We start from the raw sequence: 25,373 nt of genomic DNA, 5'->3' as shown, positions 1-25,373 counted from the left end.
GGCAAATTTCCAGCCTCTAGGAGTATGATGATTTTTCTCCTCAGTCTCCTTCTGTGACTCCTGGAACCCTTCGTGGACCACAGCTGCAAATACGATCCTCAGCTTATGATGGTGGAAACCCTACAACACAGTCACAGTCAATGTCTATGACTTAAGAGATGTTCAAGCACGTCATCACGTCCTCCTCCAGGGATCTTTGGGTTTACATTCTGAAGGACTCTGGAACTCTAAATATAGGATTCCTGCAACAGTAAACACCATCAGTATATTATCTACAAGACTGTAGAAGCTTGAAATAATTATACTTAGGATCGGTCTCACCTGTTTTAGTTGAAGATCTTTATTTTTGGTTTCTTTTTAGACAAAGTCCTTATAAGAATCACAGATGAAAGATCATGCACAAATTACATTTTCCCCTCAATACCAAAAAGACAGATTCAACAATTTTAAAAAATCAGTTTTTAGTGACCAGATAGCCGGGAAAATGCTCCTGGGGTGTTTCTGGTCTACCACAGAATTTTCTAAATCAATTAGAGAAATGCTGCCGATTTTCGCTGAACTATTTCCCACCATGAGAAAAAGAGCCTCAGTATATAGAATACGCTTATTTCAGATCATTGGCAGTAATTGGTTTTGAAGGAAAGTTGGTTAAGCGGGAGTTACAGTGGAAGCATTGCTCCCTCCTGCTCCCCGAGTAAGCGGACACAGAGGCACACACCCAGGAAGTTTCTGGCTCAGTGAACCACTCATGTCTTCACCAGCCAGATCTCATTGCGACGTCCATAGGGCTTCATGGGAGGGTCATACCCAGCACAGAAGTAGATGTCATTCCGGTAAGTGGCTGTGCCCTCCAGGGCGGTACGCAGCTGGGCAGCATGAGCTACATAGTCAGCTTCCTTGGCGTATCCACCAAACTGCCTGAGGGTACAAGAGCAAGGGGATGGTTAAGAAAGGACATGGTGGGGCCGGCCCCGTGACTTAGCGGTTAAGTGCGCCTGCTCTGCTACTGGTGGCCCAGGTTCGGATCCCGGGTGCACACCGACGCACCGCTTCTCCGGCCACGCTGAGGCGGCGTCCCACATACAGCAACTAGAAGGATGTGCAACTATGACATACAACTATCTACTGGGGCTTTGGGGAGAAAAAGGGGAAAAAAAAAGGAGGAGGATTGGCAATAGATGTTAACTCAGGGCCGGTCTTCCTCAGCAAAAAGAGGAGGATTGGCATGGATGATAGCTCAGGGCTGATCTTCCTCACACACACACAAAAATAAATAAATAAATAAAAGAAAGGACATGGTCTCCGAGAGGGAGGGGAAGTCACTCACCACTCTTATCATGACAAGCATCCTATAGTGGTAAGAGTGCAGATCTGTCACTTCCTAGATGGGTGGATTTGACCTCTCTGACCCTCAGATCTTTATTTGTAAAAATAGGATATGTTTTCTTTTTCCTCCAAGGTTGTTATGAGCATTAAATACAATAATGGATGTGAAAAACGCTAATGCAGAGCCTGAAACAGTAGTCATGTACTAAATGTGAGCTTTCCTTTCCTCTCTGAAATTTCCCGTAGAGATGCCTTCACGCTTTTCTCTAGCTCCCTCTACGGGCCCAGTCGCTCCTCTTCTCTGCCCCTGTCTCCAGCTGGGGAAGGAGGGGGATAAAGGGGTGTCAGGGTGGAGCTGCAGCTAACGTTCCTCCCACAGCAGAGCAGTTTTAATAAGCGAGCACATCACAGCAGTGACAAGTAGCAGCTTTGTTAAAAAACAGAGCTACCAAAGGCAGGGACCCGAGGAGGTCTTGGGAGGGCCCCTAGGCAAGCTTTTAACATGCCCCAAATAAAGAAATCACTTCTAATAAATCCCCTCTTCTGCTCAGATCATGAAAGCCGTCTTTTTCTAGTAAGTAAAGAGACTTTTCCTAAATCAGGCTTTTCTCTTGGTGGCAGAGGTGGGGACAGAGAAGCAATACAGCTTGTCTTTTTGAGATAATTATTCGCTCCTTACGTCATCTGCCTACACTCCAAAATCCATCCTGTGGCCTACCCTAAATATACCACTCCGAATCTGGGTTGCACTAAAATCTTTATTAGAGTTGAACACATCCCCATTTCTAATGAGCTTTATGACTCAAAAGTCTGTACCAGGCCAAGATTAGGCCAAATGCATTATTTTTGGTGGGGTCCTCTGAGTCAGGCTTTGCTCTTTTATAAGTGGTTAGTCATGCTCAGCAAGCATTCAGCACGTTGATTACAGGGTTATTGATGTGAAAACACCCAGGATTTCATCTCTAAGGGACTGATTACTCTAACGTCTAGACAATAGCTACAGAACACGGACAGAGCTGAGACCAATTTGGAACAGAGGGGGCTTGGTTCTTCAAGTTTACCAAAGATTATAAGGCAGATGAAGAAAGTTGAATTCTAGCTTCACTGAAGCTCAAATGAGAGGAAACTGGATAAGCAGAGAGAGAATGAACGTTAAGGAAGGATTATTCTGGCAATAAAAGCCTGCATGACACTGGAATTATTTTCAAAGAATGTCTATAGATTGAGAACCACCTGTCTGAAACAGATCAGATGCTGGATGTGGGAGCAGGTGTTGCGTGCTTTCTGCAGCCTCCTCTCATGCTGCAACACTAAACTGTTCTCTTTGAAAATGGATGACGCTGGCTCTTTAAGCTACTGGTTTTTGGAAACATTCAAAGGAGTGGTCCTCAAATATCTTCAGTCATCAGTTGGAGGCAAATGGCTGGGTATGTGCTCAAATCCTCCCTCTGCCACTCTCTAGCTCATGGTCTTGGGTAAATGCTTTAATTTCTCTAATCTGCAGGTCCTTCATCTGTTAAATAGGGATGAGAGCACCAATCTCAGAAGGCTGCTGTAAAGACTGAAGAGAAAAGACTGTGCAAACTGCTCAGCCCAGTGCCTGTCACACAGTGAGCTCACAACCAACAGGAGCTATTATTGTTCCTTTGCAGTTTGCTCAGAACAGCCATTCAATTCCTTGAGGAACATGATAGTAATCTAAGGTATTACCATGAACCCTGGAAGAGAGCCTAATAATAAAGGACTGGCTCAATGAACAATCTCACCTTCTCAATTAGGCCTACTCTCAAATCTCTATTTAACATTGTAACCCTACACCACAGCCCTGTTCTTCTTCCTTTGTCCTACTTTTTCTTTCTTTTTTTAACAGTACTTATCACCTTCTAACATACTATATAATTTATTGATTGTGCTCACTGTTTATGGTCTGAGTCCCCTAGTAGAATATAGGCCCCATGAGGGCAGGGATCTTTGTCACTTTTTGTCCACTGTTGTATCCTGTGCACCTAACACAGTGCCTGACACTTATTAGACCCTTTGGCTAAATGAACAATTCTGGGATAAACAGTTCAAGTTACTGTCTTCAGGTTGATAGATCTGCCTCCATACTCACTCATTTATATGAGATCTGAAGCACATAATAAGGGGACAGTGGTAGGAATTCAAACAGGAAAAGTGGATTGACAGGAGCCACACTGGGAAGGGCATTGAATGCCATACTAAGGACTTTGAACCTGATCCTAGACGCGAAGGTGGACTTTCAAAGGGATTTTAAGGTAAGGGCCCGACATGATCAGATTGCATTTTGGAGAGAGCCCTCTGGTGGCAGTGGAGGGATGAGGGAAACGGAGTCACTGGAGGCCAGGAACAGCCAAGTGTGAGATGACAAAGGCCTGAATAAAGGCAAATTTGAGAGGTGACTGGATGTGGAGGGGAGATCAAGGAGAGGGGAGAGTCAAAGATTTTTCAGGCTTCTAGTTAAATCTCTGGATGGAAACTGATGCCACTAACAGAAGAGGGATTCTAGGCTGAAGAGTCACTTTGGAAAGGAGGGGTGTGGAGGGTTAATAATTTGGTTTATGGGCATGTTGATAAGAAGGTGCCTCTATGAAACACACCCATGCAACAATTATTGTGTACCTAACTGTGTATTGGGTACTGTGAAAATCTCCTTAGACTTGGGAAAGAACTGGAGTCAGAGATCTTGATTTGGGAAAGAGATGGGTCTAGTGACAGATATTTGGGAGTCACCAGTGATAGGTACTGGCTATAATCACGGCAGGAAGGAGACAACGCCTTGACGGCAAGTAAACAGAGGGTCAATAGGTTGCTCTTGAGAATCCTAGTCCCCAAGTGGTGGGTAGAGGCAGAGACTTGGCAGGGGCCACTGAGAAGGAGTTGTCTGAGAAGTACAAGGAGACTGGCAGAGAGTGATACGGAGAAGGTCATCATTCGGGGATTCTTAAATTCATTACTGGAAAAAAAAAAAAAAAACCTTTTTATATTATTCCCAGGCTGACTGAGAAGCTGGTAATGAGGATACAGATTTCCCTATGGCTTCATAGGGAAACCTGTTTGAATTCCTACCACTGTCCCCTTATTATGTGCTTCAGATCTCATATAAATGAGTGAGTATGGAGGCAGTGGAAACATTCTACTAGAAAACAAGCAGAGGTGGGTGGGCTATGGAACAGACATGTGTGTTCTCTTCACTGCAAATTGAACAAACTCACCCTAACCTGGATCCGAGAACCACAGAAACAAGCCATAAAACCAAACCCTCCCAGGCCCACAGCCCTAATATGTTAAGGAAGCCCAGACCTGGCTGCCTCAGCCGTGTTCACGGACAAGCTACCTCACTCCCCCTGTTGAGCTTCCAAGCCATACACGGAGGACAACCACACAGCACCCATAGCTCCCCAGATTCACAAGCACATCTGAGTGGGGGTTAAGGATGCTCGTAAAGTGCTATGAGCTCCTCAAAGGAAAGAAATATGAGGTCTATACATTATTTTTGTAAGCCTGTTAACAAGTCTCTAAGTCTCCATCTTCAAAGAAGCCCTCCTCCAGAGCACTGTATTTTATCTCACCCAACGTCAGAGCTCAGTATTCCGAACAAAGAATTTGGTTACCATGGGAATCGTGGAAGGACACACACACTCTGGATTCCAGAAACACAAAAGGAACTGATTAAAAGGGTATGGATGAGTTGGGGGGTGGGGGTGGGAGGAGATAACACAGGCATCAGGGAGATGAGCAAGCAGTTGGAGGTTTTGGTCTAAGGAGGCAAAAAATCACTATATGTTATCTTTCAGGGAGTATCAGGTGCAGGCATGCAGTGAGGAAGAAAGAGAAATGGAATAACTCTGAGCCTGACCATCCAGCTTTGTCTAGAACTCTAACAATCAACAAGTCAACCCAAATGTGCAGAGAGTCTGCATGATTCTCTGTGCTAGGCCAAACAAGTATAAGACGGAGCTGATAATTTCACATCAACAGGAAAGAAGCTTAACACCATAAGGCATTTCATTCAGTCAGACTGAACCCTGCTTATTGAGTGGAGCGTCACTGAGCACAAAACACAAGCTAGACACCACAGAGCTGCAAAGATGACAAAGACGTCTTTCTACCCTCGTGAGGTCTAACTGTAGTGGTCAGGACAGAAACACACACAAAGATTGTACAGGGCCAAGGAAGCACTAGAATGGAGGTAGAAGGCCCAAAAAGAATGCTCTGGGGATGGGGAATAGGGAATGATTGGTGCTGACTTAGAACACAAAAACAGGCATTATGGAGGATGTGATATTAAGCAATTATTTATTGAGTGTCTCTTCTGGTAATGAACAATATGACAAAAATTCCTGTCCTCTCAGAGCTTCCAATAAGCAGAGACCGGGGAGGGGGTTTGAGAGGAGCGGGGTGGGTGTGAGTGAATGTGCAGAAGTGGATGTTTATGTGTGTGTGTGTGAGGGGGGCGCTGGGAGGTGTGGGTGGGACGCTCTGAGATCAGGTGGACACTTGGAGTGGGACTTGTTGTGGAGGCCAGTAAACGCCATGATAGGCCATTTTTACTTGGCTTCACTGCCTGGTTAAACATTTGGGGACCCAGCCCAAAGTTTACCCATCCCCCTTCTCATTTTATTATTGGCTTGGGTTTTGGTCCCAACCCTAGTGTGTGCCTGGGTCAGAGGAGGCCCGAGGCCCACAACCAGAGCCGAGAAGCAGGGAAAGTAGTGCAGTCGGTCCTGTGCTTTAGGGCTGGTGGTGATCAAAGGACAACTTAGAAGGGGCAGAGGTCGAAGAACTAGATACAAGTAGGAGGCCATGGCAATGTTCAGGCAAGAGCTGATGAAGACCATGGCAGTGCAGATGGAAGGGGAGGCACAGCTAGGAGGTGACTAGGGCCTGGCCAATAACTGATGTGGAAGGTAAAAGAGTCAGGATGACATTTCAATGGGATGGGTAGGGGGATGGAGGGGACCAGAACACAAGGGATCAGATTTGGGGAGGAAATCTGAGTTCCATTTCAGACATGTTGATTTGGGCGATACCTGAGGAGGTGTATGGGGAGCTGGAAATGTAAGGCTGGTGCTTGGGAGCAAAGGTAGCAGTAGTCATGTTGACTTGGGCCCATTCACCCAGAAATGGTGACCGAAGCCCCTTCAAGTATCAGTTTGTAAAAGACTGATGCGGGGAAATGAATGGTGATTAATTAGGGTATAGATACAGAATCTTATCATTGGCAAGGCTCTTAGAGGTGAGGTGGCTTAAAATAAACAGTCGTCAAATGGAACCGAACTTCCTACTTAGTACTAACATTACATAACACGATTGTCCCCTATCTGTCCAGATAGCACTTGAATTCCTCCAGGGCAAGGACTTCATCATCTCGTCATCTGTCCATTCTACTGGTAGACACTTTATGCCAGAATGTTTTTATTTTTGAGTATAAATACGCTTCCCTATAATTTCAATCCACAGATATCACTCCTTATCTCTGGAACAACACAATCCTGAAATATCAGGAATAAGTGAATAATGAATATGTGAGTTTTTGAATGAATGATGAATGTGTAAAGGGCCTCGCCTTAGTCTCCACAGTGAGTCTGATGAATGAAAAGACATTCAAGGGAGCTGGACAGAGGTCAGGTTGGAGAATGACTAATGAAAGGCTGACAGTTGAAGCTATGAGAGAGGGCCAAGGTCTTTAGGGAGGAGAGCAAAAAACGAGAAGTGCAGGAAAGGCATGGACGAAGACTTTCATTCATTTATTTATTCACCGACTTTTAACTGAGCACTTATTAGAGAAGAGCCAGAGGCCCTGTCCTCAAGAACATTCTAGTGAGGGAAAGGACAATAAATGAATGAACAAATAGGTATATAATGCGGGTGATGATAAGAGATGTGAAAAAAAATAAAGCAGGGTAAGGGAGTAGAGAAGGTCGGGGTGCTATTTTCGACAGAATGGTCAGGTGAGGCCCCTTGGAATTGAAGTGAGAGAGCCTGGGTGTTGAGCAGGCCAAGGAGGCAAAGCTGTATATGTCACCCTTGGCCCAAACCTCCTGGGATTACAAGTGGGTGTTGGAATTATCTAGGAACTGGGCCAAAGTTGGTCTGTAGCTCTCCTAAGCGGTAATATGGGAACACCCTAGAGGATTAGCAGCTGGACCCTTTCTTCCAAACTTCTCTTCCTCTAGGTCGAACTTCCCAAGCTGCTAGTGGCCTCAGTCAGGGCCTGGTCATTTAGAGAAAGAAACAACATCGGCAACCTTAGGTGCCTCATAGCTGACAAAGTTCTGTTATATGCATAAATTCACTGAACCCTCACGACAATGCATCATAAGTGCTATTTTATAGATGAGAAAACTGAAGCTCAGAAAACCCAGAGTTATAAAACTCATAATTATTAGAGTTGAGGTGTGATCTCAAGGGTATCTGTAGTCGCTTGACTTTTCTGTTGTTAATTCTAGTAAAACTTTATTTAAATCTCAGACGGAGGTGAAGTCAAGAAGAGAAGAATAGGCTAACATTTACTGAGTGTCCAGCTAATGTCTAGAATCGTGCAGGCATTTACAGATATCATATTTCACCCTCATAGCAATACTTTGGGTTAGGTACTCTCTCTCCCATCTTAGAGATGAGGAAACTGAGGCCTGGAGAGGCTGGGTAACATGCCACAGGTCCTGTGGCCCTTAAGCAGTAGAGCTGGGATGGGAGCACAGGTCACCATGACTATGAACTCCTCATTTCCAACTCTTTCCTTTATACCCAGACCTTTCATTAAACAGTTTTTATTTATTTATTTATTTATTTATTTATTTATTTATTCATTCATTCATTCATTCATTCATTCATTCATTCATTTAGTGTGAGGGAGATCAGCCCTGAGCTAACATCCGTGCTAATCCTCCTCTTTTTGCTGAGGAAGACTGGCTCTGAGCTAACATCTATTGCCAATCCTCCTCCTTTTTTTTTTTCCCCCCAAAGCCCCAGTAGATAGTTGTATGTAATAGTTGCACATCCTTCTAGTTGCTGTATGTAGGACGTGGCCTCAGCATGGCTGGAGAAGCGGTGCGTTGGTGCATGCCCGGGATCCAAACCCAGGCCGTCAGTAGCGGAGCGCGTGCACTTAACCGCTAAACCACGGGGCTGGCCCCCAGACCTTTCATTAAAACCATGCAAGTTTCATTAAAACCTTCCAACTTCTCCTGCTGTTGGTCTCTGTTGAACCCAGCGGTGACCTGCGCTAAGGGGGCCGAGGTCTAACCTGGGGGCCTTTACAGAACACAGAGGGAGGACAGTGGTCTGGAATGTGGGCACTCATTTAAGTGTGAGGAAAATTCTATTGCCTCTTGTGAATACTAAAAGGACTTCTGACAGTGTAATTTTTTCATAGCCTTCTATTCATTTAAAAAGCACTTATATACTGTTAATAAAGGTATAACCCTTTTGTGGACATTCTTTCACAAGGGCATAAAAAAGGAAGACTGAATTAAGGATCTGAGGTTTTCATTTTAGAATTAATTTTGTCATCTAATGCACTCACTGCGTATTTGAAATAGTACTTTTGCCGTCTACTACCTCATTAACTCGGCCTTCCACTGTAAGGTACTTTTAAATAACATTCGGCTGTGTAGTGACACCAAGTGGCTAGTTGAGGAATGACCATATGCTAACTTAGGACCATATGTTAGGTAAAAAAAAAATTCACTGAGCCAGGCTAGACACCATATTTGTCACTTTCATCTGTTTAGGTTTCAGAGAATTAAAAGGAACCTTCCATAGACCTGGCTTTAACAGTACTTTTTAAAGAGATACCCTTTCCCATCATAAGGAACCAGGGTTCCTGGGAGAAATGGCTAATTCCAGCTCTAAAGCAAGAAATGTCAAGATGTGCTTGAAACATCTTGTCTACCAGAAAGCAAGGAGGCTACTGTGGACTACTAGAGTCATGTCAAAAGGACTAAGAAACCAACTTGAGGAGTTTCCCACTGGCCAAAGATGGGGCAATTTGAGCACCAATAAGAATAATAACTGCAAAGAACTGAAACACATCCATTATGTTTAAATTCCTATGTTTATATTGTTACTCAAAAAACAGAGATCAATACTACTTCCCTTTTGAAGGATGTTACGGAATGAAATCATTATTCTGAAAACTGATAAATAAAAAGAAGGTATCAAGTTAAAGAGATGGTATCTTGATTTTTCTCTATGACTCTATCTCAGGCAAACCAAATAGTAGACGAGGGGAAGATTCTCTTTATCGAAGTATTCCAGCTAATAAATGAAGAAGAAAAAGTAGGGAACATTATTATTTTACAGCCTCTAAAGAAATAAGGCATCTAGGTAATGGTGATCTACAGTCACTAATATCACGAAAACAGAGGCAAGCAAATGTTTTGAGCCCCTGATTGAGGTACCCAACACCAGCTATGAAATATCCTTTCCCAAAACTCAAACTTGAATCTGATCATGCTTCTAGTTCCAACTATTAATTTACAGGCAATACAGGGTGCAGAGGAACCTGTTAAAATGCCACAGAAAGGCAATCAGCAAAATTCAGACTGTGGGAAAAAATAGGACAAATGATCCATAAATGGCAAGGAAAAATGAAAAGGTGTGGTTGTAAGAAAGGCTCAGATTAATAAAAGCTTAGAAGATGTACCAACCAATTGCAATGGATGGATCTTATTTGGATCTAGAGTCAAACAAACTATAAACACAAATTATGAGATAATGGGAGAAATCTGAACACTGGATATTTTATATCATTATAACATTAACGAATTGCTGTTAAAATTTTAGGAGTAATAAGATATTATGACCATATTTTTAAGGTCTTCAGTAGTCATACTAAAATATTTATGAATGAAATAATACAATGTTTTGAATTCATCTAAAAATAATCCAGGGTAGGGTACACAGGACACAAAATTGGCCTTGAGTTAATTATCATTGAAAGTGAGTGATGCATACATAGGGTTTCAATATCTTATTCTATTTTTTTACAAGTGAAAATTACCATACTAAAAAGTTAAAGACAAAAGAGCAACATTGGATGGTACCATTGGTACATACCAAATTGTACCAACTTATTCTCCTGGGTCTGGTAAAACAAATGCTAGAAACTAGTCCCTCTGCTTGAAATCTTATGTGAACTGATGTAATCATGTCAACCTCATTCTTTTTTTTTTTTTTTCTTGAGGAAGATCAGCCCTGAGCTAACATCCATGCTAATCCTCCTCTTTTTGCTGAGGAAGACCGGCTCTGAGCTAACATCTGTTGCCAATCCTCCTCCTTTCTTTTTTTCCCTAAAGCCCCAGTAGATAGTTGTGTGTCATAGTTGCACATCCTTCTAGTTGCTGTATGTGGGACGTGGCCTCAGCATGGCTGGAGAAGTGGTGCGTCGGTGCGCGCCCGGGATCCGAACCCGGGCAGCCAGTAGCGGAGCGCACACACTTAACCGCTAAGCCATGGGGCCGGCCCTGTCAACCTCATTCTTTATGAAATAAGAAGAGGCAGAGAGAAAGAATAATTACTGAAACCTACTACAGGACATAAACATTAAGTAATTTATAAAGAGTATCTTAGTAAACACTGAAGATACTCTTTAACAATAATCCTATGAGGTAGGTTATAATACCAGCACTTAACAGATGGGGAAACTAAGTCTTAAAGAGGCTAACTTCCCAAGCATCATCCTGGGATGCAAACTGAAACATATGTGTTCATTATATTATACCAGGCTGCCTCCCAAGACACAGGAAAGAGGATGGAAAAGACGGAGCAGGAACCAGCGTGAGCCAGCAGAGACACCTACGGCACAAGATTTAAGGAGGTGCTCACTCTCAGTGCCAATCCAGCAACTGGACAACTGTGAGAGTGAGTGCCTCCTTAAATTTTGCACCACAGGCGCCTCGCTTCCCCACCCTAGTCCCTGTACTAGGAAAAGATATTCTTTAATTAGAGTGTGCTTTCTCTGCAGCCTCTGCAGTGAAGGCTGGAAAGTCTGAAGGAGGACTGGAGTAGAAGAGTTGGAGGCTCCAGGGCTAGCTGCCCAGCTGCAGTACACTCACTGTCCTCTGGGAGGCCCTGTGTCACCTGGCCTAGGACGGCCCAGAGCAGCCAAGCTCACGTCAGCATTAGTATTAGCTCCAGTGACAGCTGCACCCTCAGGTGCAGAGTTGGAGCAGGCAGCCAAATACCTAAGTCTGAAGGCCTCTGAAAGTGGACAAAACTGTCCAGTCCAAGATTATCTGTACTGGATTATCTGTATATTTATTTTCCTGAAGTTGTTCTAGAGCAGAATCGCTCCCCCACCTATGGTTACTACTGGCAAAGCTCCTGGTCTCTGTCTGCACATGGTTCGGTGCCTGTCACCCAGCAGGATTCTAACAAATGGGGAGTCAGTGATGATCTAGAAGAGACCTGGTTTCTGAGGGATGGTTGAGGCCCAAAGAATAAAAACACGCAACCATCTGCACCTGTTCTTCTCTGCAGTCAAGGGAACATGGCCCCAGGTGAGGCCCTGGACACAGGACTAGAGTAATAATGGGATGCATGTGTGCTTTGCTCAAAGGACCACAGACTGAGAATAACTATGGGGTGGCCATCCAGCTCTGGCAAACACTCTTTGCCCTTCGGGCATTCAAGAGGAGTTTGGGGTAAAAATGGGGTACGCCCAGCCCTTTATGCCACCTACATATTCATGGCTTCAAACTACAGCCTGATTTAGATATTCTCCGAGGCTCCCAGAACCCTGCGGTGGCTAGTATAGGTGCTCAGCTCAAGCTGAGGGGAAAGTCGCTGTATCCAAGTCAATCTAGCAACTGGCAAAGGCATTTATTCAGATACAATGCAAATGTCTGTGTGCTGTAGGCTGAAGAAATCGAAGCGAGAAATTGTCAGGACTTACTTAATTTCTTACTTAATTCATCAACAATATACACTTAGAAAGAGAAATTAAGACTACAATCCCATTTACAATTGCATCAAAAAGAATAAAATACCTAGGAATAAATTTAACCAAGGAGGTGAAAGACCTGTACACTGAAAACTAAAGGACATTAATGAAAGAAAGTGAAGACAGAAATAAATGGAAAGATAGTCCATGCTCATGGATTGGAAACATCAATATTGTTAAAATGTCCATACTACTCAAAGCAATCTACAGATTCAGTGCAATCTCTATCAAAATTACAATGACATTTTTTGCAGAAACAGAAAAATAATTCTAAAATTTGTATGGGACCACAAAAGACCCTGCATAGCCAAAGCAATCTTGAGAAGAAGAACAAAGCTGGAGGCATCTCATTTCTTGATTTCAAAGTATATTACAAAGCTATCGTAATCAAAAACAGCATGATACTGGCATAAAAACAGACACATAGCTCAATGGAACAGAATAGAGAGCCCAGAAACAAACCCACGTATATATGGTCAACTAATTAACAACAAAGCAGCCAAGAATATACAATCGGGAAAGGACAGTCTCTTCAGTAAATGATGTTGGGCAAACTGGACAGCCACACGCAAAAGATTGAAACTGGACCACTATCTTACTTATACCATACACAAAAATCAACACAAAATGGATTAAAGATTTGAACATAAGTGAAACCGTAAAATTCCTAGAAGAAAACATAGGGCATAAGCTCCTTGACATGGGTCTTGGCAATGATTTGTTGGATTTGACACCAAAAAAGGCAACGAAAGCAAAAATAAACAAGTGGGATGACACCAAACTAAAAAGCTTCTGCACAGCAAAGGAAACCATCAACAAAATGAAAACGCAACCTAGTGAATGGGAGAAAATGTTTGTAAATCATATATCTGAAAGGGGTTAATATCCAAAATATACAAAGAACTTATACAACTCAATAGCAAAAAAGCCAAACAATCCAATTAAAAAATGGGCAGAGGATCTGAATAAAAATTTTTCCAAAGAAGATACACAACTGCCCAACAAGTACATGAAAAGGTGCTCCACACCCCTAATCATCAGGTAAATGCAAATCAAAACCACAAAGAGATAGCACCTCATGCCTGTTAAAATGGTTATCATCAAAAAGATAAGAAATAACAAGTGTTGGAGAGGATGTGGGGAAAAGGGAACCCTTGTGCACTGTTGGTGGGAAAGCAAATTGGTGTAGCCACTGTGGAAAACATTATGGAGATTCCTCAAAAAAATAAAAACAGAACTACCATATGATCCAGCAATTCCACATCTGGGTATACATCTGAAGGAAATGAGAGCACTATCTTGAAGAGATATCTGCACCCCCATGTTCATGGCAGCATTATTTACAATAGCCAAGACATGGAAACAAACTAAGTGTCTACTGACAGAGGAATGATAAAGAAAATGTGGTACATATATACAATGGAGTATTATTCAGCCATAAAAAGAAGGAAATCTTGCCACTTGCAACAACTCGGATAGACCTTGAAGGCATTATGCTAAGTGAAATAAGTCAGACAGAGAAAGACAAATACTGCATGGTCTCACTTATATGTGGAATTAAAAAAAAACTGAACTCATAGATACAGAGAACAGACTGGTGGTTGCCAGAGGCAGGGTGGTGGGGTCAGTGGGAGGTGGGAGAAATGGATGAAGGGGGTCAAAAGGTACAAACTTCCAGCTATAAAATAAATTCGTTCTAGGGATGTAATGTACAGCAAGGTGACTATAGTTAACAGTACTGTAGTATAGATTTGAAAGGTACTAAGAGAATAGATCTTAAAAGTTCTCATCTCAAGAAAAACAAATTTGTAATATGTCAGGTGACAGATGTTAACTAAACTTACTGTGGTCATCATTTCATAATATATACATATATCAAAGCATTATATTTTATACCTTAAACTAATACAATGTTATATGTCAATTATATCTCAACGAAACTGGAAAAATATAAATTTAATGCAAATTCTCACTGCAGATGATCAAGGAGTGGTTATGGAAATCAAGTGCTACCCTTGGATGCTTGAAGAATTGTCTCCTTACGTGGAAAAGACAGTGATGCTTTCTCTCTCTTCGATCTTAATGCTGTCATCACCAGGAACTGGTGGGTTGCTCTGAAACTGGTTTGGAATCCGGAACCAGACTTTTAATTTCTTCTGTAAAGAGCCATCTTCACTGGGGAACACGGCAAAGGAAATAGGTACTGTCATCCCCATCCCGATTCCTGAAAACGTAAAAACCCATAGAGTGAGATGGGTATTAGAGACAGAATTTTAAGGAAATAATCCAAAATATGGAAAAGGCTATAGGTAATAGGATATTCATAGCAGCAGAATTTATAATTGTGAAAAACTGGGAGCCATTTAATGCTCCAAACAGGAATATATCCAAGTAAATTATAGGCACAGGATATAACACAATGTAGCTATTAATAATTATGCTTAAGAAGATTATCTAGCAACAGTGGAAAATAATTATGAAATATGTAACAGAAGCAGGATATATAATTGCACAAACACTGTGATTACATTTAAAAAGCCTATTAAAAAGCCCTAAAGAAATACATTCACAAGACAACAATGATTATATCAGAAAAGATGGATTGGGGTGCTGTTTTGTTATTTTAAGATTTTCTTTAATGAGTTTTATAGTTTTTATACATATTTTCTTTGGAAAAAATGTTATGACAGTGTTAAGAAGGAAAAGATTTCTTCTTGACCACCTACTGGTTGATTTATTGTCCAAAGTCTGGTTACTCTGGTCCTGGTAAATGCTACTGAATATCAGTTTCTAACTTTCTAAATTATCAGCTTGAGAAATATCCTAAAAATTAAACATGACATCTTTTTCACCTTGCTTTCTGACCCATTTTGGGTTTGCAGTGATTCCAAAGTATAGTCCAAATTAGAGAGCTTACGAGTTAAATTTATATTTAAATATGGTTTACATGCTACAGGTACATTGAAACTTCAGGCCTACCATTTTAAAAATAGAGAGGCAGTGGCCGGCTCCGTGGCGTAGCGGTTAAGTGTGGGCGCTCCGCTGCTGGTAGCCCGGGTTCGGATCCCGGGCGCGCACCAACAACGCACTGCTTGTCAGGCCATGCTTTGGCGGCGTCCCATATAAAGTGGAGGAAGATGGGCACGGATGTTAGCCCCAGGGCCAGTCTTCCTCAGCAAAAAGAGGAGGATTGGCATGGATGTTAGCTCAGGGCTGATCTTCCTCACAAAAAAACAAACAACAACAACAAAAAAATAGAGAGGCAGCTATCAAGGATGGCAAAGTCTACCAGAGTGGAACAGCCTAAGAATTCTCAGACCCTTCATTTGCCAGAACAGAGCTAGAGACCTGCCATATCCATTGCTCACTGAGCCTTAGTACCCTGCAGAATCTGAGCTACCAGGGGGCTGACTCTAGAGATTTCCAGCCTGGGGGCGGAGGTCTCAAGTCAGAAGCTGGCCTATCTCTGTGGCTTGGCTTACTGTGAGCACAGTTCACCCAGTCAACCAATCCAAAGACACCATAAGCACTGTAGAGTTAAAAAAAAACAGAGCCTACGTCTCCACCTAGGAGAGAAGCATGAACTCAGAGATACTGAGCAGGGATACCACAAAGTGAGGGGTAGACTGGGATGAAGTTAGTGTGGTCCCCAGAGTTCTTTGCTCACGCAGCACAGCAAGCTCACGTACCACTGAAACATGTAGGGACAGGTGCCTTGTGGCCCCTCTCTTGTGTTTTCCACTGATGAAGTGAGACCACGCAAGGCTCCCCTCTGAGACCAGAGCCACATCCTTCAGGGATACTCACCCTTGTCATTGGTGCCACCCACATACTTCATGACTTTGGGCATTGCTTCCCTTAGAGCCTCATCCACAGGCTTATCCATCACTTCCACTGTAGCAAACTTCCCGCCCTCACAGGCCCTTTCCTCAAAGGAGACTTCTTCCTAGAGACAGAGAATACACAGAAATATAAAGTAGCAACCTGTGATGACTCTAGAAGCAGTAAGAATCCAGTTACAGGAGGCATAAACTGTTAAGGAACTTTCCATAATGAGCCTGGATACGGTGACAGCGTGGAAGAGACAGGCCTGAGAATAAGGGGCCATGAGAAGTAGATTCTCGGATTTCTTACCAATGTAGAGACAGCAGAAAAAACTTCATATAACCAATATTCTCAGAGACATAAGAGGAGATATTGCATCCCAAACCACCCAGAACATCCCCAGAATGCTACAAAAATAGAATGTTCAGAGATCAAAGAGCTCTTGGAAATTAAAAATATAATAGAAATGAAAAATTCAGTAGAAAGGCTGGAAGGTAAAGTTGAAGGAAATCTTCCAGAAAGTCAAATAAAAAGGCAAAGAAGTAGAAAACAGAAGAGAAAAGAAAATCAGAGGATTAAGCCAGGAAATCCAACATCTGAATATCAGGAGATTCGGAAAAAGAGAAGAAGTAAAAATGGGAAAGGAGGAAACAAAGAAATACAACAACAATCCCACAAAAGTTTAAGGCCCCAAGATTAGTCTCATTGTAGTAGTAGGGCTGCAATTCAAGAAGGATCAGAGTAGTTCGGTTCACGCTGTACTCCCAGACGTGATTCTTCTTCCCAAGTCACATCACTAAACCATACCCCTGACTCCCTGAAGGCCCTGGTGGTCTAGTGGTTAAGATCTGGTGCTGTCACCGCCGCAGACCAAGTTCACATCCCGGTCAGGGAACCACACCACCCGTCTGTCGGTTGTCCTCATGTGGAGGCTGCGTGTTGCTCTGATACTGAAAGCTCTGCCACCAGTATTTCAAATAGGAGCAGGGTCACCCATGATGGACAGGTTTCAGTGGAGCTTCCAGACTAGACAGACTAGGAAGAAGGACCTGGCTACCCACTTCTGAAAAAACTGGCCATGAAAACCCTATGATAGCGGGGGAGCACTGTCTGATGCAGCACCAGGAAGGTGAGAGGAGGGTGCAAAAAGACCCGGCAGCGCGCTGCTCTTTTGGGTTGCTAGGAATCAGAACTGACTCAACTTGACAGCACTAACAACAAACAACAACTCCCCTGAATGCTCACCTCCACTGTCACATCCGCACACATCCCTCCACCCTGGCAGTGATCCCCTGCCCCCTCACAACTCTCTGCGCTGAGTCCCTGTCCTAAGGGCGTAATCCTTTCCCACAGAGACCCACACACCTCTCCTTCCACCTCTTCCTCCTCCTTGCTGTTTGATGTCTCACGATATAATTTTGTATTCCTGAATGTGCTGAAAGGCAGTGTTTTTCATACTTTTTGAAAATTGCAATTCATAACAAGAAATACATTTTTACATCATGCCCTATCATGAACAGACACGTGATTGAAAGAAAGTTTCACAAAACAACACTTCACCCTTCTGGACGGGACGCATTCTAATACTTGCCTTTTCTTTCTGTCCTGTTTACTTCTATTCCGCTCCACTCGAGTGAATTTTATTCTATTCCACTAGAAGAGAAAAACTTGCTGTATGTTGATTTTACCATCTGGGAATGGAACCCTAGTGCAGTTTGAAAACTCTGCTGTAAAGTGTTTGTGGACAGGAATTATACCACAGAGCTTTATATGTTAGGTGCTCAATAGATATTTATTTATTGATTAAAGAGCTGCCTCTCTTACTAACAATTATGAAAAACAGGCACATGATGGAGGACCTGGCTGCCCCAGGCTGGTCAAATAGGCTTTCCTATGACACCCTAGACTGAAGAGTCTCAACTCCCAAGGGGACATAATGAATCTCTGGAGGAGGGAGGGCCTGTGGGGCTGTGAGTGGCCTGTATAGTCTGAAAAAGTACATTTAATATTATAATTTTATATTTATAACGCAAAAATACCTATTGTTTATGTAATACAAAATTAAAGGAGAGTCGTGAGAAAGGAGCCAGGGAAATCTGACAGGAAACCCTGAGTGCCAACTTCACAAACTTCCCTTCACATGGGGTAGCGGAAATTGCACCAGACTGAGAATCAAGAGGCTGCAAATCAGCCTTGACCTTGGGGCATTGTGCCTACTAATTCCGAGGACTGTGGTGAGGCCCTCCCCTTGGCGAGTCTGACGCTTCCAAAGAGCCTTCAGCGGCAAACTGTGTTACGTAACCTTGGGCCGTTTTGCTCTTTCTGGCTCTGTCTGTCACCGCAGGGACCAGACTCACCCTTCATTTGAGGTCGCACTCAGTCCTGCCACCTATAATGTTTTACATTCCAGAAATGCCACTCTGTGAATCACAGCATTTCAGCCTGAAAGAGGTTTTAAAGTTCACCCAATGACACTAATTTCACCAAAAAAGAAATGAAGAACCAGACAGACTGAGTTGCCCAAGACAGCTACGAAATGGTGGAACTGGGACCAGCACTCAAATCACCAAACTCTAGTCTAATGCTTATTGCAAGACTCTATGCTGCTATGGGGGTGAAGTGAGTACATTTTAACCTCTTTCTTTGCTATCGAGTTAGTTCTTTCTAACAGACATTTGTATGCCTGTGTCAAACTCAGAACAGGGGCATCAGAAGTCATTTAATGAAGCTCCTTCTCTTACACGTGGAGAAATCAATGACAAGCTCTCACTGGAGAAAAAGCTAGCTGGCTCTTTGTTCTTTCTTTCCTTCTTTAATTCATTCAACTGACAACTACAGAGCATCTACCACGTGCACCGTGCCAGGTGCTATGTTACAGAGATGAAAGGCATGGTCTCCGACATCCCAAGAGGCATGGTCTAGCAGAGGTAGTCAGGAAAACAGGTTATAATCTGCTGATGTGGTTAAGGGGAGAAGAGTGCCAGGGCAGTGTGGGAACACAGAACAGGACTACTTAGGTTAGTTGAGGGGCATGGGTGTGTGAGTTTACGTGTTTAGTCAGGTCAAGCTGACTTTGAGGTGCTTCTGGATCATCCAACTGGACATTTAGTCACGGATGCATTGATTCACTGAATAAACACTTATTGAAAAACTCTGCCAGGTGCAACAGATTTGGAGATTAATATGATATGGGCAGGCTAGTTGGGTGGTGAGAAGAATTACATAATTATTATAAGATGTAGCAAATTCTCTGACGGTGTAGTGAAGGCAATTCCAGCTGGCGGGTACCACAGGGGTAAAAGAGAAGAGTTGAAGAACAGTACGATGATGGTGAAGACTACACGTGGTTCATTGTGGCTGGAGAAAAGACTGTCAGGTAGGGCATGCAAGAGGAGGCCAGAGATTCCGGCAGGGATCAGATCCCTGAAGAACTCATAGGCTGTCCTAAGGAGTTGGATTTTGTAACCATTAGTCCAAGGTTGGTGATCTGACAGCAAGTCAGTTTCATCTACTCCAAATTAGTTCAACTGACTTCTGTGATCCAAATATAGGATTCAGCAAGTATGTCTGAGTCTTAAATCTGAGGGGTCCCAGAGCAGAAAAGAGTTCTGGGGAATGGTATAGGTGATCTGTACTCTCAGGCTGTTCCCCAGATAGAAAGTCCACGGCAAAGAAGGAAAGGCTGCCAAGAAAGGAATCCAGTTTGATTCAGAGATGGAAGGTCCCCATGATAAGTTTACCGTCCTTTAAGGTTCAACTCAGCTCTACCTCTTCCTCCTGAGTGGTCCCTCCTTTCTATGAACTCCAAAGGCAGGTAACTCTAGAGCTGGAAGGGCCCTTCCATACCCGTCAGTTCATCTGCCTCCTGCTATAGATGAGCAAGCTGCCATGGTGCAGTTGGACACATGGGTTTGCAGCTCAGCAGGAGACTGGCAGAGGGATGTAAACTGGGAGTCACCCCATGAGGGCTAACTAAAGCTGTGAATGAGGCTGAGATTGCCCCGGGAACACACAGAGCATTCTGCAGAAATCTAAACATATTAATCAATCTCCTCCTAAAAGCCTTCACTCACCAAGTCTTAACCTATCCCAGCTGGTCCAGGCACCACCTAGCTTTCTACCTACCTTGCCAGCTATACCAAGAGCACCTCCTCACTGGCCTTCTGCTGTTTCCTTCAATGCCATGGTCATTCCTGCCTCAGGGCCTCTGCACCTGCCTCTTCCTCTGCCTGGAGTATTCCTTTCCTGTCTCTGCCTGAAGAACCCCTATTTACCCATCAGGTCCCAACCTAAAAGTCACTTTCTCAGAGAGAATCCTAACTGAAAACAGATTCCCCATGAGACTTTTCATAGGCCCTTGTACTTTCACAACACAACAGTTACTGTCATTATAATTGAATAGTAATGTGTTTAACCTCCATCTGCAACCATAAGCCCCACGGGGGGAGGGACTGTCTGCATCATTTACCACCGTATCTGTTAGCGCGTCTTGCACGTAGTAGGCACTCTATAAGTATTTGTGGGAAAGGAGGCTGCGGAGTAAAACCTGGTTTGGTTTTACTCTAAGGACAACGAATACAATAGCCATAGCTGGGGGGAGGGATGAGAAGCTAGTCTAATTATATCTATCCTGGAGAAAAGCTAGGTCACAATGTCTTAAGTGGTTCTACAGCAGGTACCGTCTGTTTTAACAGCATCTACGTCCATAACCTCTCATTTGAGCCACTGGATCACTGTGCAAATTTAGGTTTGAGAGATGGATATCATAAAACTATTCTAGTTCTCCAGGAAGCTGAATTTAAATAGAGCTCTCTCTATTTCTGCAGAAAATAAAGCTCCTAAGTCAACACAGTTAGCACAACACATTTGATTCCTCTAATTTAATGTCTTGAGCGCGTTTCCTTGTCACATAGAACATAACAGCCCTCCTCTGCCCCATATCCTCTGCCTCATGCTCCTAATCAGTTACTAGATGAGGATTTTGGCCTGTGGCCACAAACACCAATTTTCAGTGGGAACCCTGGTCAAGTTCAAGTCCCACACAGAGATCTTGCAAGAATGCCCCTTGCTATGGGATTTGCAAGGTCCTCTAGAAGGTCAGTTCTTTTCCTTGCCACCTGACGTGGTGAGTATACCTGTTGATTTTGGAAGCCAGCTTTCTCATTATAAGAAAATATTAATAATGATAATCGACCTGAGTACTTTCCAAGTGTCAGGTATTATTTTAAACATTTTACATGGATTCATTCATTCAATCCCTCCCCCAACCCTGTGAAGAAGTTAATGTTTTCTGGGGGCCAGTTCCATGGCATAGTGGTTAAGTCCGGTGCGTTCTGCTTGGGAGCTAGGGTTCACAGGTTCAGATCCCGGGCGCAGACCTACACCACTTGTCAGTGATGCTGTGGCAGCGACCCACATACAAAATAGAGGAAGACTGGCACAGATGTTAGCTCAGGGCTAATCTTCCGCAGCAAAAAAAAAAAAGTTAGTGTTTTTATCTTCATTTTCAGATGAAACTGGAGCACAAGAGGTTAAGTAGCGTGCCCACGTTACAGTGAGCAAGTGGTGGAGCCAGGATTCAAACCTGGGCAGTCGGGTCCCAACCAATGTCCTCAGGCTGGAAACAAATCCCATAAAGACGTCGGTTATTAATATCAGTCCTGCTCTGAACATCCACAGGACCCGCCCAATCCAACACAGAGAGCTGTGTGTGCTCCTCCCTCCCCAAACAATGCAGAAGGCACCAGATAAGGTTCCCAGCAGCCTGGGCCTCCCCACCAGGTGCCTGGAATCAGTCCCGAACATCTGGTGAGCCGGAACCGAGCTCCTCGGGGCACACCGCGTGCCATCCACTTGCTCAGGAAAGCGGACAACGGCTTCCGACCCAGACTCTTTCCAGGCTGAGAGAGAGAAGTTCAGGGAGAGGCTCTTCAAAATAAAAACACCTTGAATTTGTATATTTTATAAAAAAGGGTTATAAGTATCTTTAAATATTTAATTAATTGTCACATAGGCACTGTCACTCTCATCTTACAGTTGAGGAATTTCAGGGTTCAGAGCGGTTGGGAGGTTAAGTAGCTCACCCAAAATTACCTGTAAAAGTAAGGGGAAGCTAACAGTCGCCATGCCCAACCAAATGCTAGGTATTTTGTTGAACGACTTATAATTCGTTATCTCCTTTTAACTTCAGAACACTCTTACAAGGTATGAATTACTATTTTCTCTCATGATTAGCTTCAGAGAGGTTAAGTAAGTTGCCCATGACTGCACAGCTAATAAGAGCTAAGCTGAGTTCTGACATAATGATATTACTACATTTGTAGGGTGTATTAGTTTACAAAGCATTTTCATGTTTTTTAAAAATTTAATATTCACAGTAACTCTGGGAGTGGATGGGAAGGATATTTTTATACCCATTCTACAGATGCAGAAACTTAGGTTCTTTCAGGTTAAATGATTTGCTTCAGCCTGGTAAGAATATCCCATAGGCCCCATACATATTCCCATCAAACGCTGAGGGAAGATGCTTATCAGGGAGCTTCATTTATCCTGAGAGGCAAAAGTCAGTGGCAGGTGACACTGTGTCAATAAGCATCTAATGGGAAACAGAAACTACTAGAGTATTTTGTACAAAGGCACCTTGATTCAAGGAACTGATTTCACAGATAATAAAAGAGCTGAGATGCCAAACGGGACAGTGAGGGAACCTACAGGTCAGTAAGCACCCTAGAAGAGATTATCTGTTACCTGTGCTCAGATACCTGGGTCACTGGGTGGAAGCTAGAACCATGGTGGCCTGTGTAGCAAGAGCAAGAGCCACAGAGAAGCTCTTGGTACCAGAGACCTGATAGGGTGGAGAAGGAGAGGGAGAAATACCCCGGCCCTTCCCTTTATCCCGTCCTCCTATCTCCCACTAGTGCCTCCTGCTGGCAAACTTCGCTGGGAGCCAGCTGACTCTGGAGCCTGGGAAACAGATGACAGGGGTTCCCCACTCCACACTGAGACCCAGAGAGCAGAGCAGGGAATGGGTGAGGAAGGGATCTGAGGGCAACCAGGCAGCAGACCAGCCCAGATCCCCAGCCTGCATTTGCAATTGTCATTAAGACTCTCAGCTGGCATCCCAAATGGTCCTGAACCCCAAAAGACTAAGTGAGCCCGATTCCACTGCAGAAAGGAAAGCTCTCTGGGAGCAGTCAGAAACACACGGATTCTTCAAGTGTCAGGGCCAACAGGGATCCTAAAGGCCGCCAGGCTGAGTCCACAGACTGGCATGTGCACAGGCACCATCTGGGCACAGACAGATCCTTCAATCAGCCTGCAGTGTCTACAGACATTTGTAGTCAGTTGCCAACAGTTAAAACTGACATAGTTGCCCTACTCACAGCCATAGCCTCACCCCTAACACCCCATTCCTTCCTCCCCTTCCCAGCACTGATCACCATCTGCTACATGATATATTTGACTTAATTTGTTCATTAGCCATTACAACATAAGTTCTATGAGGACAGGGATTTTTGTCAGTTTTGTTCACTGTTTATTCCTGTAGCCTATAAGAGTGTCTGGCACACAGGTGGCACTCAATAAATAGTTATTTGTTGAATGAGTTAATTTTAAATTGAGAGATTTCACATGAAGAATCTGGATTGTTGGTTTTCCTTAAAAATCTGGCAACCCTGGTTTACGTCACTGCATGGCCTCAACTGCCTGGCGTTGCCCTTTGTAGATGGGGACCCGAGCTCTCCCTGCCATGTGCCTCAGGCCCCACCTTGCCCTATAGTCTGAAACACCCAGCTTCACTCATATCCATTACCCGCCCTGCTGATTGCAGGCATTTGAACATGTCATCCTTGATCAGGGCTAAACTGCTCGGTCTACGTACAGCTGAGGAAACTGAGATATGGAAAGATGAAGTGACAGCCCTGTGGTTATAGTTGCGTGAAGAGTCCAGACTAAAGTCTTAGGTTGAGGGCTTTTCTGTGACCATCATTGTACTAAGCCCAGAACTTGGCCCCCCGGAAAACACAGTCCTTTAACAGATGAGGTACTGAGCTGGGAGCTGAGAAAACAGCCACCCAGTGCACAAAGTACCTGTCCGCAAGGAGATCATAATTTAGTGGCAGACTCCTTGTTTTCAGGGGCAGTCCAATTTGCCTGGATTAGCACTGCTCTAAACCCGGGGGGGGGGGGGGGGGGGGCGGCGGAATAGAGCAACTATGCCCTCCTCGTTCATCCTGTATTCTAGGCAACAGCTCTGGGAGTTCCATTGGCCACCAAGGCATTTTACAGCTCTGGGCCTTTGCACAGGCTCTTCTCTTTTCCACGCACTCCTACACATCCGTGAGGCCTAGCTGAAGACACTTTTCTGGGAAGGCCCCATCCTCACCCCCTGGCAGAAGGGACTGCTTCCCCTGTGCTCCCTGCCTTGCACATTTACCTCTGTGCAGCACAGATCCTGCTCTTTTATACTCAGCTCACCACTAGTTGGGCGTTTCTTAAGGACAATACTTTTCCAGTCTGTTCTGCAACCGAGGGTCTCTCAGCAAACACGTGTTCAGAATGTTTGGAATGTTTAAATGAAGGAAGGCATTCCGCAGGCGCTGTCCATCTCGCCGAGCTGGGGTTCTCTCCTCCAATCAACCTCTCCTCTCCTCTCTGTCTCCCCTCCTCCCAGCAGAGCCCTGGGCCCGGCTGCACCGGACCGCCTACTTCCCGCCTTCCTGGTCCCAGCGCCGGGCACTGGGGGCCGTGCCCACCGAGACACCGTAACGCCCATTCCCGGCCCTCCTGCCGCTCCAGCCCCTGCGGGCCTACCTTGCCCCCTTTGCTCAGGACCTGCCAGGGCCACGTCTCTACGCTCCCGAACAGCGAGTTCTTGATCATGCCCAACATGATGTGGCCGCGGCGCTCCGGACGGACCGGCGGACGTGGAAGCAGGGACGGTGGGGCGAGCAGGCCGACAGAGAAGAGCCGGGACCGGTCGGGCGAGCTGGGGGCCGGCGGGGCGCACGGGGGGCGGGCGGGGCATCTCGGGCTCCGCCCCGCGGAACGGCGCTCGGGGGGCGGGCCCGGGGCGGAATCGGCGGGTAGGGCCGCGCTCCGCCTCCGCCGGGCTGCCCGCCAGGGTTCCGGGGAGGGAGCGGGCCAGCGGACCCCAGGCCGCCGGGCATCCTCCGCCGGCCCTTCTTCCTCCTGTATTGAGTCTGACTTGCTCAAAGGGGGCCTGGAAACAGATTCTCCCCCGTTTAGGATTTAGGCA

The 25,373-nt window shown here is 44.5% G+C and overlaps 1 protein-coding gene across 1 annotated transcript; it reads right to left on the bottom strand.

Annotated features, from left to right (window-relative positions):
- Positions 1 to 321: 321 nt before the first annotated feature.
- On the bottom strand, positions 322 to 25,118 carry HEBP1 (heme binding protein 1). Its single transcript, XM_058558727.1, has 4 exons — positions 24,929 to 25,118; positions 16,100 to 16,238; positions 14,336 to 14,516; positions 322 to 918 (listed from the first exon to the last, which is right to left on the bottom strand). The coding sequence occupies exons 1-4, from the start codon at positions 25,004 to 25,006 to the stop codon at positions 747 to 749; spliced, it is 570 nt and encodes a 189-aa protein (XP_058414710.1). The 5' UTR covers positions 25,007 to 25,118; the 3' UTR covers positions 322 to 746.
- Positions 25,119 to 25,373: the final 255 nt, after the last annotated feature.

Source organism: Diceros bicornis, chromosome 17 (assembly GCF_020826845.1).
Source record: "Diceros bicornis minor isolate mBicDic1 chromosome 17, mDicBic1.mat.cur, whole genome shotgun sequence".
Lineage (NCBI taxonomy): Eukaryota > Metazoa > Chordata > Mammalia > Perissodactyla > Rhinocerotidae > Diceros > Diceros bicornis.
The sequence above is the reverse complement of the archived record's forward strand: the minus strand, read 5'-3'. Positions and strand labels throughout refer to the sequence as shown.